At 39.6% G+C, this 16,018-nt stretch overlaps 3 protein-coding genes across 3 annotated transcripts in view; 1 reads left to right on the top strand and 2 right to left on the bottom strand.

Annotated features, from left to right (window-relative positions):
- LRRC49 (leucine rich repeat containing 49) overlaps nt 1-118 on the bottom strand; it is a 45,604-nt gene extending 45,486 nt beyond the window's left edge. Inside the window, exon 1 of the mRNA XM_017736825.1 lies at nt 12-118. Coding sequence (XP_017592314.1) covers nt 12-118 — 107 coding nt within the window. The remainder of the gene's footprint in view (nt 1-11) is intronic.
- LARP6 (La ribonucleoprotein domain family member 6) overlaps nt 1-7,229 on the top strand; it is a 7,819-nt gene extending 590 nt beyond the window's left edge. Inside the window, exons 2-3 of the mRNA XM_017737735.1 lie at nt 3,957-4,149; nt 5,238-7,229. Coding sequence (XP_017593224.1) covers nt 4,108-4,149; nt 5,238-6,308 — 1,113 coding nt within the window. The 5' untranslated portion in view covers nt 3,957-4,107 and the 3' untranslated portion in view covers nt 6,309-7,229. The remainder of the gene's footprint in view (nt 1-3,956; nt 4,150-5,237) is intronic.
- An 874-nt stretch (nt 7,230-8,103) lies between these two features.
- ADAL (adenosine deaminase like) lies at nt 8,104-15,999 on the bottom strand. The gene is made up of 9 exons (XM_017737744.1): nt 14,477-15,999; nt 13,904-13,964; nt 13,468-13,555; nt 12,798-12,879; nt 11,979-12,105; nt 11,230-11,310; nt 10,494-10,632; nt 9,929-10,029; nt 8,104-9,030 (listed from the first exon to the last, which is right to left on the bottom strand). The coding sequence occupies exons 1-9, from the start codon at nt 14,563-14,565 to the stop codon at nt 8,839-8,841; spliced, it is 960 nt and encodes a 319-aa protein (XP_017593233.1). The 5' UTR covers nt 14,566-15,999; the 3' UTR covers nt 8,104-8,838.
- Nucleotides 16,000-16,018: the final 19 nt, after the last annotated feature.

Raw genomic sequence — 16,018 nt, 5'->3', positions numbered from 1 at the left:
GCCCGCCGCACCGATGGCTCCGTCCGGGCTGCGCCCCACCCGCCCCCGACGGGTCTGCCGGGGCCCATGGCCGGAGTCCCCCATGGAGAGAAGCGCCGGGCTGTGATGCCTCCGACATTTCCAATCCACTGCCTTTTACAGAAGGAGTTTGGGGGTTAGTTGTAGCTGTGTTTTGGAGTTTTGTGTTCGGGTTTGGTGGTTTGGGTTTTTTTCCTCTTTTTGTCCGTTTGGTTTTTAGTGCGCAGACCCGTGGATATCCACTTAATTATCTGAGACATGGACAAACAGACTCGTTCTATAAGCTTAGAAACAAGACATGAAATCAAGACCAGCTGAAATGCAGAAGAAACTACCACTTTATACTCTACATTTTACTGTTCGATAACACAAATAGTGTTGTCTGCATTCAGCAATATATTGTAGGAATGTTGGCTTGGTGGCCTGAAACAGTTTTGATGCCTATCAGAATCTCTTACTTGTAAAAGGAACATCCAGGATTTTTGTGCCAGAAAACTGCAGAGAGACAAAGCTCTACTAGTTGTAGTTCATCCTGTGGTTTGTACTGAAGCTGCAGATGGAGTCATAAATTGTCACATAAAGATTTAGGTACAGTAGCAAGAAGTTCAGTATTCTGTTTGAACATTTACTGTTTCTAGTTGATTCTCTAACTTCATACCTAGCACTGACTCAGAATGAACTGCAATGTATCATTTTAAATTACAGAGGGGCAGTAGGGGAGTGGGAAATTTTCTCTAGCTACCAAAATTGTCAACTATGGACTACAGAAACAGTTGAGCATGGCTAGGAGGAGTTAAGGTGTTTAAACTGAGTCAGCTTAGTTACTCCACAATCATATGCGACTGTTGTAGTTTTATAAATATGAGCAGCAGTCTACAGTATTGCATTCCAATTATTGATTTTTTAAATTCAGGGTATTATTTACATTTGTTATCTATCATAGTATTACTTGTGAAGACCTTCTAGCCCTGGCCTAGACTAGAAAAAAAGAGTGGTTATTTTTTCAAGCTTTGAAAGACAATAGCTACTCTTCAGTGTCACTTATTTAATCCTCTGTAGTAGGTGCTGTCTTCAAAAATGTTTGCTGACAGTGTTGATGTATATTCAATTCTTGTGGAAGTTGCCTTTTTGTAAATGGCATCTTCCTGATCCAGGAAAGGCCAGAGGTTTCACCGTGGAGAGAACTCTAAAGGCTCCGCAGCAAAAGTAGGTGAATGGTGTTTACACACGCTTTTGCCATTTACATATAACCTTACCTAAGGATTTGCTTTTTGGGAATGCAGCATCTGACAGGAAATTATTTACAAAAATTTGGAAAATTATTAGGGATGATCTAAAACTGCTGGGAATTAGCCATCTCACTCTCCAGCTGAAGCTTGCAGACAATTTGCCATCAGTAGGCAACCAGTACTCTATTTATGTTTTTGTTGACAAACTTGGACTGCCCTTGAATGATTGCACTCTTGGAACTTATAAATTAGATTTCACATAGTGCTTATTAATACAATATACCTTATTCATTTGGAGACTCAGCTAAAAAATTTCAGAAGGTTAAACGCTATCCAAACAATATATAGTGAGTCTTGATATTTAAAATTCAAAATCTGCTCTCTCCGTAGAAATGTTTAGTTTCTTGTGTGACTAATAGCCAGATGAGTCACCATGTTAAAAGATTGTTTTTCATTCTGTTTTACAAGCATGTCATCACAAAGCTCTGAATAAAAAAATAAAGTTGTGAATAACTACTAGGAATTGGTTCTTTGTCAGTGTTAACTGAAATTATTTATCAACTACTTTTTTAACACAGTTCATGCCCTAGAGGTACTACCAGTTGATCATTAGAATGAATTAATATGCAGCTAGTTACACATTTCTGCATTTACTGTAGGTGCTATCCATACAGCATTTAGCGAGGGCTGTTGTAAAAGCCCATGAGATTTTGTAAAAGCTGACTTGTCTGCCAAACATAGAAATAGTGTATAGGTCAAATTGTGACCAATATTTGAGAGGTGAAATGAGGCCTGTTTTGCCCTGATTCAGTGTGTTAACGCTGTAGGTAGGGATGGTGCTGATCTCTGCAAATATGCAATTCATTTTTGTTGTTTTCCAAAGAATGACTCCCCTTTTTGTATCCATGCAAATACCTGCAAATACCTGTGCTAATAAATCCTCTAAAACAACTGCAAGCTCCACCCCGAATTGAAGGCAAGCTTTTTCTAGCAGAGTGTGGATATGTAAAAAGGCTGAAATGCTCCAAGTTTATTGTGCCCAGATTAATTATGAATTGGTAGTAAATGAAGTAGTAGGGTAAGATAATATCATGAATGAAAAATAAACACCATTGGTTTTTTCTTCCTTCTGAAACCAGCACCCATAGCTGAGCATTAGATATTTTTTACCATCCTAATCATAACTTCATCTATTATCCTCCACTATTTGGCTTTGCCAAATAACATAAATTCTTTGTCTTGCTCTCTCATTCTTGTCATTGCTTTGAATTGTACCCTATTAAATGCTAGGGAGAGTTTTAACAGGGAGACTTCTAGGATTGTGTGAGTATCCACATATACCTGATGTGTTGCTGTATCATCAGAAGAACCATAATAAGTAAATGCACTGTAAGCTTCAAAAGGCCAGGTCCCAGAGAACTGCTGTAACTTGTCCCAGCTGTGGGCACAGTCCCTGTGCTGAGCCCACTGACCTAAGTACTCTCTCCAGACGGCAGCACGGCCGCAGCACTGCGGTCACTGCCTCGATCCCCCCTGAACAGAACTGTCCAGGGCAGGGGTTCAGCAGGCTGTATCCTCTCTGCCAGATCAGCCTCACAGGACTCCAGTGGGATGCCTGCTCCCTTTCCTAAGGATTTCAAAGTTCTGCAAAAGCCACTTAAGACAATTTTAGGGAAATGCATGGCTCCTTCTTTTCATTGCTGAGGTACCTGGGAGACCAAACTAATACACGATTTACAAGGTCTAAGGGACTTAGTGGATGATTTTACTTTTTTAACAAAAACTTTCATGATGATCCCACTACAAAACTAGACCACTAACAGCTTGAAAAAATGACTCTGACTTAAGATAGACCTGTCCATTATAGTCACCTGTAAATGGAAATTTCTATTTCAGCAACAAACATGTTGCTGTAACTGCACATGATAAAACGTTTATCTCAAATCCATGGCTGCAGTATTTTTTGGTGAATAGGATGCTCAACAGTGCTCCATTTTGCTCAGGCACCCCAACAATATGATGGGAGGGGAAGAGAATAAATGAGAATGATTTCATAGGAACCTGCATGAGTGCATATAGGCCTGTTCCTGAGGTACATGAGCTGGCAGGTTTAGCCTCTCTGGTTAACTGCAAATTATGTTACTCTGACACTCTGGAAGTGACCTGTAAAAAGTGCAACAGTCCTGTCAGTCCTTAGTCCCTGGATACCAGCTCCTGCATTCATGCAGTGAAGAGGCTTAAGAAATCATGACTGCATCAAGTTGGAATATTCATTCTCTGGTATGTGACACTAGTCATGAAGCACATAAAGGTCAAGCCTATGTCTAATAGCTTCATACTGAAAAATAAAACATTGTCACTGGAGGAATTTTGTACAGTACCAAGTGCCAGTGCACCTTCATTTCATGTTTTGGTGGAGAATTTGAGCTGGCAGAGCATTTTCAAGCCATTAGTGTAGATGTCTCATTGTCCTTTACTGAGATCAGCTTTTGGAATGAGCTCAGGAACTTCACTCCTTATGCTGACTGGAAAGCTTCATCCTCTCAGCTAGCCTGCTGCCTCAGCAGGGTGGGTGATACCTGTCCAGTGCCCACATCTAAAGTCACTTGGAACCAGTATTATGGTTACACCCTTTCATTTTGAAAGGCTATTTGAATCCACTAATAGAAGAGAGAGATCTGTTGATAAAATGATTTAACTGTTTTCCAGTGGTGGGGAAAATGATGATGACTCTGACCAGAACTGGAAACCACCAGAAAAGGACCTGATCCAGAAGTTAATAGCACAGATTGAATATTACTTCTCAGATGAGAACCTTGAGAAAGATGCCTTCCTTCTGAAGCACGTGAGAAGAAATAAGATGGGCTATGTCAGTGTTAAACTCCTCACTTCTTTTAAGAAGGTAAGCTAACTTTTTAAGACTTGAAGTGTCTCATGCAAGCCTGATGAATCTAAAAACAGTAGAACAGATGAAAGTAACTTTTTATACAGGCAAGTGTACAGTCTTTATCTTTACCTGCCTGGCTTTGCTATGATGGTAAGGTTTGTACTCATCCGGAACTTTAACTGCTGAACTCGTTGATGATGGGCTAGGGAAATCATTGGCTTAAAAGCATGCATGCTTTTGAATTACCATTCTTGGAGACAGGAGGACATTAGACAAAATTAATTTCCATGCAACTACTCATGAATAGCTGGGTAATCCTGGTAAAATTATGAGAAGGGACAGTGAACCTGACCTTTGCAATTGTACAGAGAACCAAAAATGAAGAGTAGCATAAAGTACCTGGTAACTGAAGTCCCTTAAATTTAAGGTGAGTTTTATTCTCTTTTCTTTTTTGTCCCTTACATTAGAAAGACCTATGTAAATCTGTATGTAACCGATTTCTAGAATTACATTAGAAACACTTTGTCAAGATTCTAAATCTCACCATTTTTCAGAGTTATTCAGTGTAGAAGTTACGGCACTCTCAATTTATTCAGACCATTTCAAACAGGTTATACCAGTAACAGATAAACTCTTTATAAACATTTAATTAAAATTGAAAAGTTTGGGGTGTTTTTTAGACTGAAATTTTTGAGGGAGGAAAGATCAGTTCAATACAAGGAAGTTCTAAACTTGACAAAACTTCTTGTTTGGAAAGTTTAACAAAATAACCTCCCTGGAACATGCATTTTGATCATGGTTCAGGCCTAGATGTGGAATGACCAAGCACTACTTGAGCAGGCTTTCAGATGTAGTAACGATTTCCAGTTTGAGCTTTAGTGCCAGTTCCTGTTTCCATTAGATTCAACAGAACATGAGCTTTACAGGAGCTCACTGACGCCCACTATAGCAGGAAAACTGTTTACTTTCTCACTAAGTCTGCTACATGAAACTTAAATCCCAGATTCTGTTTGTAGACTGAAGCCTGCATCTGCCTTAGAATTCTGTAATTAGTTTGATTGGGTTTGCTCAGTTATGGTGCTTAACCTGTGTCTGTCCCGAAGGTGAAACACCTTACCCGTGACTGGAGAACCACAGCCTATGCACTGAAGTACTCAAACACTCTGGAGCTCAATGATGATAACAAAAAGGTTCGAAGAAATACTCCAGTTCCAGTGTTTCCAAGTGAAAATGTCCCTACCAGGATGCTACTGGTATATGACATCCACATGATTTCTGAGCTGCAGACCCTTAACAAAGAAGAAAATGGATGCATGCAAGAAAGGATAATGGAGCATCTCCTCAAAGCCTTTGTAACTTTTGGTGTAATTTCATCAGTTCGTATTCTCAAGCCTGGCAGGGATCTCCCACCTGATATCAGGAGGGTCAGCAATCGGTACACCCAGCTGGGAACCCAGGAATGTGCAATTATAGAATTTGAAGAAGTAGAAGCTGCCGTACACGCTCATGATTCCATGTGTGCTGAAAACAAAGAGACCGGCATGAAAGTTGTCTTAATAGGCATGAAACCACCAAAGAAAAAAGTTCCCAAAGACAAGAACCGTGATGAAGATACCAGCAAGAGCCTTAAGAAGACTCGATCCCTTAACAAGAGAGTTGAGGAACTTCAGTTTGTTGGTGATGAATCTTCAGCAAACAGCTCTTCTGACCCAGAGAGCAATCCTACATCACCGCTGTCAGGACGTAAATGTACTGCAACAAATACTAAGAGTAATTTGAGCCCCATCATCCACCCAAACAACCATTTGAGTCCTAATATGTCACCCAGATCAAGTCCTTGGAACAGTCCATCTTCACTAAGAAAAGTAACCAAAAAATCACCATTGGCTGAAGACAGCAAGCTTAACTCAAGCACTAGCCCTGAAATTCCAAGGAAATACACAGATTATTCCTCAGACAGCAGCATCACGCCTTCTGGGAGCCCCTGGGTACAGAGAAGAAAAGCCCAAACTCTGACACAAGAGAAGAGTCCTGTCAGCAGTCCCATGTTGGTTCGGAAAATACAAAATGCAGATGGTCTCCCTGTAGGGGTACTGCGGCTGCCTAAAGGTCCTGATGGCACCAAAGGATTCCACAATGTTTGTGAAAGAAGGAAGGCTATGAAGGGTGAATAGACTGTTCTTTAAAATCAGTTTCACAAATCAGCCAACTGCTGGTGACCAAGCCTGGTAAAAAACTGTCGCTTGAGTGACTCAGTTAAGTCAGTATTTAATTTTAAAAGCTTTTGTATTTATATAGAGACTTTATCATTTGTATATTTGCATATTTTCTCCACAGAACAGATGAGGCTGGAAGGCATCTCTGGAGATTGCCCAGTCCACCTCCTTTGCTGAAGCCACAAGTCACTGATAGGTTTGAGTATCTGCAAGGACAGACTTCCCAGCCTGTCTGGGTGATGTGTTCCCATGTTCAACCACCCACACAGTACCAGTTTGCGCCCCTTTTCCTGTTACTGGGTATCACTGAGAAGTGCCTGGCTCCATCTTCTTTACTTCTTCTCATCAGATATTTAAAAACCTTGATGAGATCCTCCCCAGAGCCGTCTCCACTCCAATCTAACCAGCGCCCACTCCCTAGGCCTAACAGGAGGGACGTGCCAGCCTTTTAATCAGCTGAACCACTTAGCTAATGCAGGGCCCTTACCTGCATCCATTCTTTTTAATGTATTATTTTGAAACACCTAAATATTCAAGCAGGCATATAAATTATTGATGTAAGTACATTATTTGCCAAGCTAGGACCCTGAGGAGCAGTGTGTACCTGCAGTTTAGTGGTTGTATTATGAAAAGCTATGGAATGTTCCCAGTCTCATCATAAGGAGCTGAGATTTTGAAGACTTCTGTGTTTGCCTCAGAAGGAACTGAGAAACCAATGCCACAGTGAGCAGTTGCTCTCACATACATCACCAAAGCAGTATTGTTTGAGAGGACCAGTATGTATTTTCACGTGACATGAGTAAAGACTCTGAGGACTGGAGACCACTCTGTAAGTGTTCCCCCATATAATCACATGGAAATAAAAATAATAACTCTAGATCTATTTTGTTTACTTCAAAAATAAGTTGAGCTGCACATGAATAGATAACTTAACTCTCATCTTATACCACATGAAATTCTAGCAGCGGTTACTCAAAATTTCCATTGCATTCAGGGAAAAAATGTCCACTGCCCCATTAATGATGGTTAATTCTGTGGTGATGCTTCACTCTGTGTGCCAGAGTCATTTTTATACAATATTAAAAACTAAACAGTGGTTATGTCACTGCTAACTCAGAATTTAACAAGCAGGCTCAACAAGAAGTGCTTAAATTAAAATTAACTATAATGCTATGTGAAGTCAAAAAAGGAAACTGCAGTTTTACTTACAAAAGTTAAATTCTGGAAAACTAGCCCAGGGACAGTATGAGGGTTTCATGTTGCAATGGTCAGCTTGGGAACTGTGCATGACAAAGGTCTCATCAGATGGTGATTCTTCATTCCGAAAGTCCACATCCTGTCCAACTTCCTAAGTGTAACATTTCTGCTGTGTAGATAACTGCAGTAACACATAGTCAGACTCCTACATACAGAAATCCCAATTCTGTGTGCTGTTCTTCAGCCACCCACATACATTCCTGGTTCTTTTATTGCACACAAATGGAATCCTCCAGGCGACCTCCCGACTCCCATTACACAAACTGCAGCACGTGCACATTCACAGACTTTGCGAGCTCTCACTACCAGAACACACAGGCAGGTGTTTGGAGAGGGCAGAGTGAACCCTGTGGCTGCCCAGGGCAGGGAGAGCCAGGGGCTGCCAGAGCAGCAGGGGAGAGGCTGGCAGGCAGCACGGCTGCTCCAGGGACTCACCCCACAGAATCCTGCTTCTCCTCTGTAGAGTTCAAACACAGACATGCACACCTCCAAGTGGTGGTTTCAAAAACATGGAGCTTGTGGCTATTTTTATTGCTTATTTAACACAACAAACAGCAATTCTAAAAAGCATTTTAAGAATGAGACCACTTTGCCAAGCAGCTCAGTTACTGAAGGCATAAAAGATTCTTACCTGCCTACACACCACCAGTACCCAGGGCACCAGCAGAAACCCCCACATGCTAGTCAATCCACAGCACCTTCAGTCATACATGTACAGCAATAAAACCACATACAATACCTAATTCCTTGGGACAAATATTTCGTTCTCCCCAAGTTTGTTTCTGTCTTCACATTCAATCAACTGTTCAAAACCTGAAAACAATGCGTACCTAAAAACACACACCACACATTCAAACTGCTTGGCGGAATGCTGCCAACAGAGATATTTTAAACACCAATAACTCTGCCTTTATTTTGTTCCAGATCGCAAATGTTTATATTATGATGATGTATTTCAACTAAGTATTTTTTTAAATGTCATATCAGCTCAAGAGAAACAAGGTGACAACACATTTGGCATTTTAGTCACTGGTTGAGAGCCCTTCCCAACTACAAAAGAACATTTACTTCTGTCCCCAGTAAAACGGGATGCATTCCAGTTGTCTTCATTTTGCACAGGCAGTTTATGGCTGGGTTTTAAACCCTGAGGTCTGAATAAAGCTGGGGACTTCAGTAAAAAAAGCTTATTAACTCAACTAATACACCCAAGCTATTTAGGACAACAGTTTGATTAATCAAACAGAGCTGGCTTCAGCTTACACCATTGTTCCCTTAGCTTTGATTTTACCGCACTTGAAGCAAAAATATAGTTGATTGATTCACAGGAAAGATCCCACATCTGTGATCGAGTCAGATTAAATGTTTTTGCAACCAGCTCATATTCTTGTGATAGATCAGTTGCAAAGACGCCTTTATCATCAGTCTGGAGTTAAATTGAAAGGAAAGAAATAAAACAATTTAAATTAGTTCCTCTATATCAAAAAGGTTTTTTTTTATACATACAGACCAGTTTTATCTTGCTGTCTCACATTTTATTCCACTGTTCTTTCATCTATGCATAGTTATTTCATTCCTTATTTGTCCTATTTTCACTAAAAATGAATAAATTATTCAAAAATATAAGAAAATGGCTTAAAATGATGGCACGATTTATTAAGAAAATAGGATTTCCTACTAAAATTTCTAGAAAGATGGCTATCAAATGCTGCATATATTCAAGGTATGTCAGTATGTGCAGGTCTCCTTATTCCTCTTTTCCCTTTCCCCAGATAAGCACAATGCTTAAAAAAAATTATATATATGTGTGTGTGTGTATACACACACACTCACTTGGACAATAATATGGATTATGGAGGTTAAACTAACAGGATAACAGTAAAACCCTGCCAATGGCAGCACAAGCACTTGGCACCTTTAATGCTTAAAGACCTTAATGAGCTATCAAGAGAATGCAGTAGCTCTCACCCAACACAATGAACACCCAGGTAAGCACTGGTGCACATGCAAGCACTGGACCTATGTGTTTTAAGAGAAACCTGCCAGTGTGCAAACAGCTATGTAGTTCATTGCTTATATAGCTGATCATCTTATCCTTCAGAAGAAAGGCCTTGCTTTACAATAGAACCAAGAGAAATACTAGCAGTTCTCATTTGAATTACAAGCATTTCTCAAGCAGAACATTATGATTTCCTAAAAGCAAATGATTTGCTACAAGGTCAGAAATTGTAAGTCAGCTCTGATCCATAAACAGAGAAAGACTACTACAACTTCACAAGTTTGGCCCTTTGCCTAAATACATGCTTAATAATCAAAACACTTACACAAAGCACTGCAGGATGGCCCATGCTGTACCAGTATCCAAAATGGTGCTTGTCACAGGAAGGCACTGTCTGAGATTTTATGTTTGATGTCATGCAAAATTCTAAGGGAAAAACACAAAAAGAAATGAGGACATACATCAGAACAAGAGACATGTTAATTAACTTAGAAAGGTTCTGAATAAAGATTAAAATCAACTACTGCTGTTTCCTTGGTTTTCTACACTTCCTTGGTAATTTCTTTTGAGAAAAGTTTGCTAATCGATTTCTTTGGAGTATAAAATACAGGGAGCTTGCAAACCAGGTACAGAACCACCACAGAGTCCTGCACAGTAATGACAAGTTATGATTTGGTTTTGCTTCTACCTGAGACCATCAACTGTTGTCTGCTACCACAAAGGTGTCAAAACCCCCAAAAATGTCACGAGTGTACCTTTATGGGCAAGCCTCATTGCCACGTTTGTCCAAGTCACCTCTGGTTGGAGACAAACTGTGTCACTAGATCAGCATATATATATCCTGCTCTGATATCCAGAGATCAAGTCACAGTAAATATTGTTTTCCTTACCAATAGGTATATGATTCTGCTGAACTAGTGACACTATCTCTTCTGAACCTGGTGCTGCGGAGTTCAGGAATGTTCCATGTCCAATTCTGTCAGGAGGCAGGCCCAGGAGAATCTTGGTCTCCTCTTCTTGATTTGGAACCTAGAGAGGATATATTTTACATTCTGTCAAGGCAGCACAAAGCAGCCATTATATAATTACAACGGACTTTCAGTTCTACTTTCACAGCATCTTTTATCCGAAGGAAAGTGTTAGTGAAATAGAAACAAGTACAAATACGCTGATGACATCCTATGTCCTGCTTAATTTCCTGAAAAAATAACTATCTTCAGATTTATTGGACTCCCTGGAGCAAACTCCAGCCACCATTTGAGCAGAAGCCCAACTCTTTCTACTGATACCACCAGAGCTAATAGAGCTCTTTGCTCATGAAACTGTGTGGATTTCACCATACATGATTCCTGATATAATACCAGGAAGAAAGCAGTGGAGCTCTTACAATGCTACTAATTTCAATTTCACATCCAAACCCACAATAGGTATAGTACAGAAAGCAATAATCTGGCTGTTCAGATTTAGAACAGAAGGTTGAAGATTTCTCCTTGTTTTCTTGTCTCTTGTCAAATGCCCCAAACCATTAACACTTTGGCCTGAGAAGTTCAAAATGCACAGTTTAGTTTCATCGAGATTTTCACAAAATGACAATTACAGAGAAGCATAAAAATAAAGACCTTTTACCTCAGAAAGATGCAGTGCCAGCTTTAGACCTGCATTTTTTGCTTCTGAGAGTGGTTCCAAAAAATCTTGACCATGTCCAGCCTGGAAAATAGGAATACATCACTGTTCCACAGCTTATTTGACAAAATCCCTGTCACTACCATAATTAAGAAGTCTAGCAATATCCAAACGCTACATTCAAATACAGTTACATTTAATTATTCCACTTTTCCCATTACTTCAGTTTGGAATGCAGCAAGTCAACCAACCCTCTGCCATATGGTTTAGACCAATGGATCAAACACCAGCAACTCAGACGATGCCTGAGACTTATAAGCCAATTGTTTTGATTTTGATACCTTTTACACAGCTACCACCTAGAGCTATTTCACTTGACAGCTTGACAGCAGTCCTCAAATACTTCTGTTTTCTTAATACACAATAAGCATTTGGTGCAGCTAAACAAAATTTAAACTATTGACAACTTGCCTCCATCCAGTTAATTTGACTGGGACAACTCAGATACAGACACTTCCCAGATAAACACTGCTTTTCAATGGTTCTTTCCTCAGTCACATACTAATCTAAGGATTCTTTGTTAGAGTATCTGCCCCTTATAGCAACAGGGATTAACCTGGCAGCAATCTGTTCCAGCTAGCCACAAGCATTGGACAAAAACATGTGAGAAAAAACTATGGTTAGAACCACCTGCAGCTACCCAACATTACAGATTTATCTTCAAGAATAGACCAAAAAACTGAAAAACTTACAGTGGGATCACCACTGAGGTCAAGTCCTACTACAACCCCATCACTGGAAAGCAGGAACTCTTCAGCAAGTTTAACAGTCTGCTTAGCAACTGCTGGGCCACTTCTTCTGTTTATTGCTATTAACAACCTGGGATAGAAATGCATGTATTAAACTATATACAAGCTGTAATATCAGGAGCTCAACAGATCTGATACCAACAAAAATGGCACTTCATATCCTTCATGGCCGAGTATAAAGAGTATTTGTATAGGAAACTGTTCTAGGAATGAAGGTACCAAAGTGCAGAGGGACACAAACAGGTAAGTAAGTTGGTCCATGACATGCAATAGCACACATGAAGGATGAAAATTCTTCAGCTTTCACAAATAAATCTAGTAAGGGTTGCTACTGAGGCCATAAAAGACAGGAGAGCAAACTGCCTCCAACCAACAACTCACACCTTCTGAAACGTCTCTGCTGGTTAGGACCAGCTCTTCTTTACAGCAGGCTGCTTGTACAGCTAATCAAACAAAACCTTTGCAATGAATCTAAGCTGTGAAAAAGGAGCCAATTCCATGAAAAACACTGCTTTTCCTGAAAATGTTGCAAAGAATGGACAGTCTTGGAGCTGAGAGGTTTTATGCAGATTCCTTCTTTAGCAGTAAAAAAGACATAAAAAGTCAGGTTTCTATATGAATTTCCTGTTTCCATTCCATGTAATCTGGTTTAAAAACAGTTTTCTTTCCTATACCGATGGCTTGTAAACCTCTCTGCAAACATAACCAAGCATCAGACTACACAAAACTTTGAAACAGAGGTATTTCACATGCTTTATTTACCTTACATCTATATCCAAGCCCTCTTCTTGACACTGCTTTATACCTTCAAGTATAGTTTCAACATACATCCTTTTGGTCATACCTGCAAACATATGCACATATTTGGAACAAACATATTTTAAATTATTTTTATTATATTGCAGAGCCAGCTCTCAAGTCTCCTAAGTTTCATGTTGCAGCTTTGATTTTAGACCATATAGTCTTCTAACCCATATAATTCTAATTCTATCTGTAAATATAGCTTTACTATGAAACAAACATTTGAACTAAACCTCCTCCTAAGCATCTGGAAAAATTCAAATGACTTTGTGTGAACCAGAGGATCGCAATAGGACTTCTGTGTTTCTACTAAACCACACCTAAAAGAAAAAAATGAAGTAACAAAAGTAAAATATAAATATATCAGCTATTAAAAATATTAGTAGACTCAGACATCATAATCAAGTGAATAATCCAATCTTGTGGGTACCAGATTTATGATGAACACATTTTTGTCCTCAAAAATCTAATAGGAAAGTGACATGCTTTTACATGGTTAAATATTAGCTTTCATATTTACAGTATATTTTTATTGAGACAACTAAATTTACTTTACTTGTTATTAACATAGTCTTTAACTAAGTTTTATAGTGCAAGAAGATCACAAATTAAAAACCAGAACAGACTGTACCTGTGGAATTTTCTTCTCTTGGAGTGCTTCTCAATTCTAGATACTTGACACCATCATCAGCAAATTCTTTAATGACATCTTTAGTTATCTGATTAAGTAACAGTGTATTCGATATCATGAAAGTGATACATGTAATTAGTTATATTTTTCTTTACAACTAAAAGACCCAGCTATTTTTTGTTGTGAAACACTTGCAATGTTTTCAGGCCCAATGTGTTTTTAGTGGTCCCCATGTCTGGAAATACTACCACACAGAGGGCACTTTTTATTCCTTCAGGGATAGTGAAGAGAGATCAGGTGTTTTACAATAATTATTCTGACCTTCTATTAAAAGGGACCATATATTGTTGATATTATCACTCGGAACCCAATGCTCTTAATCCAACTGATTGTGTGTATTGCTTGCTTGTTTTAAATGAACCTTTAATTAATTTACCAGTAAAATATCTTCGGTCCTAGTGGTAACCTGATAGATGATCTGAAACATCTGAAAACATCTAAAATAAAATTAAAAAAATTAATTGGAAAGACACTGAATGAGTATTAAAAAAAAATTCTACATTTTGAAAACACCTATTCACTGGAGCCAACTAACCAGCTTGTAGTTTGAAATACAAAGACCATCTGAAGGGCAATTTCTGATTTTAGATGCTAACAAAGCATTCACAACAAAAGTTGTTATTACCACAAAGCTTTTTGAAGGAAAATGAAAACATGAAGTTTCGAAAAAAGGAAACCATTTGAGACAATTTCCTCTGAAAAGTGTTTGATGTAAGTAAAAAATTTCAATTCTTTAAAGAAGGAATTAATCAACAAGAGATTTCCTTTTAGTTTGCAAGCACCTAAGAAATTATTCTGTAGATACAAATACTAAAAAAATCTATGAGATTATACTGTAAAACTTAAAAAGGTATTTTTCTGCCATTAGTGTGTAAGGTCACACATTTCTGTTTTCAACTTAATTAAAAAACCCTCAGTAAATGTTCATTACACACACACATATACTCACTCATCTAAAGTTCTTTTCTTTCCTTTGTCAATCATAGTCATTCCATTCTGGATCTGAAGGTTTGGCTTCTGGGCCATAAGTTTCTTCATAGTAGCAGAACTGATACAGCCATTCAAATGAGCATGGAGTTCCTACAGAAATACAGAAACCCTATGGACTTGTGAAAAGGATGGCTTCTGCACCTTGTTTGTACTACTGTTCTCATATCCTACATCACTGTTTCCTCTGAGTTGAAAATAACAGTTATCTGTATTTGGCTAATAATCCTTTCCTTAGGTTTCTGCAAGCACTGGTTCAACTGAGAACTGCCCTGTTTCTTTCTTCTCACTTGGTGGCTGCTGTTGGCACTGGTCTCTGTGGGAGCACAGCTAGCTCAGCAAAGAGCTCTCCAGACAGTTCTTGGGGGGGTGTGATCCCAGGTGAGGAGGAAGCCAACAGCCGCCTCAATATTAAGAAAAGTACAATAAGGATCCAAGAATTCTCCCCATCAGCTGCAAGTTAAATGTACATGTCCACTGTTCAAAAAGAGCATCAGGTGTCTACTCACTCCCCTTCCTTTTGTTCATACTCTGAAGTTTAAATTCACGTCAGAAATGCAGCAAGACTGCCATGAACAGCAACTTCAGTAACTGCACTCCTTTGCCTGAGGCCTCTTTCTGCCTGATTTCCTATTGACATCCTGACTTTGGGCTCCAAACCTATGATCCTCAGCTCCATTCCTTACTTCTCCTTTGCTCCTTCTTGTCTCCTGGCTCCTGACGTACAGAATAGGTCTCTAGTGCCTTCACAACTCATTCAAAATGTATCTACAAAGCATCTACTTTGTTACCTAGCTCTCATCTCCCTGGACACATCCACTCTCAACAGGAAAAGAAAAATTCAATAGATACTTCTCTTCAAGCTTTTCATTGGAAAACATGTTGAAATTGTAACTCCAACTAAGCACCAAGACCTGCGGCTGCTCACAGCTTCTGGTGACTGAGCCAGATGTAGAGCGCTACAACTATCTTATATTTTTCACAGGCTTGCAATTGCCTCACAGAATTCTGTCAGACATTAAACACACACCCTGAAAAGCAACTTAGTGAAAAGGAGCACTGGAATGCAAGGATGGTGTGGGCTGAAGTGGGTTTGCTGGTGCCCCCGCGCACTGCCTGTACGAGCTCTGTGCTGGAGTACGTGCCCTCGGTGTTTGGCGAGTGCGGCACATGAACCCCGATAAATCCGCACGCACCCTTACGGACGGCTTGCACTGATATGCCAGAAGTAAGGCACACCCTTGGGACATGGGGAAAAAGCGTTATCTGAGCCAGACTTCTTGGCCAGACGGGGGGGAAACAGGACAGAAAGAGAAAATTAAGATCGCGCCCAACTGATTTAATTGCAATTAGATTAGTTGCTAGGGTCTGTAAACAAGCCGGACAGGCAAACACCCAACTGCATTTTGCGGTGGGATAAGGCCTTCAGAAAACGCGCGTTTGGGAAGAACTCCGAGACAGCAGCAGCGTCTGTCGCTCTGTTTGTCTGTAGCCCGAGCCCGGT

The sequence above is a fragment of the Corvus brachyrhynchos genome, unplaced genomic scaffold, assembly GCF_000691975.1.
Source record: "Corvus brachyrhynchos isolate BGI_N302 unplaced genomic scaffold, ASM69197v1 scaffold200, whole genome shotgun sequence".
Classification (NCBI taxonomy): Eukaryota; Metazoa; Chordata; class Aves; order Passeriformes; family Corvidae; genus Corvus; species Corvus brachyrhynchos.
Note: the sequence above shows the minus strand (reverse complement) of the source record. Positions and strands in the feature narration are given on the sequence as shown.

Bases quoted from the DNA above. Each gene is read 5' to 3' on its own strand.
- ADAL (XM_017737744.1), bottom strand. From the start codon at position 14,565: ATGAAGAAACTTATGGCCCAGAAGCCAAACCTTCAGATCCAGAATGGA. The intron at 12,106-12,797 runs GTAAATAAAGCA...TTTCTATCCCAG, and splicing joins GGCTTGGATATAGATGTAAG to GTTGTTAATAGCAATAAACA. The intron at 11,311-11,978 runs GTAAGTTTTTCA...CCTATTTTCCAG, and splicing joins ACCTCAGTGGTGATCCCACT to GCTGGACATGGTCAAGATTT.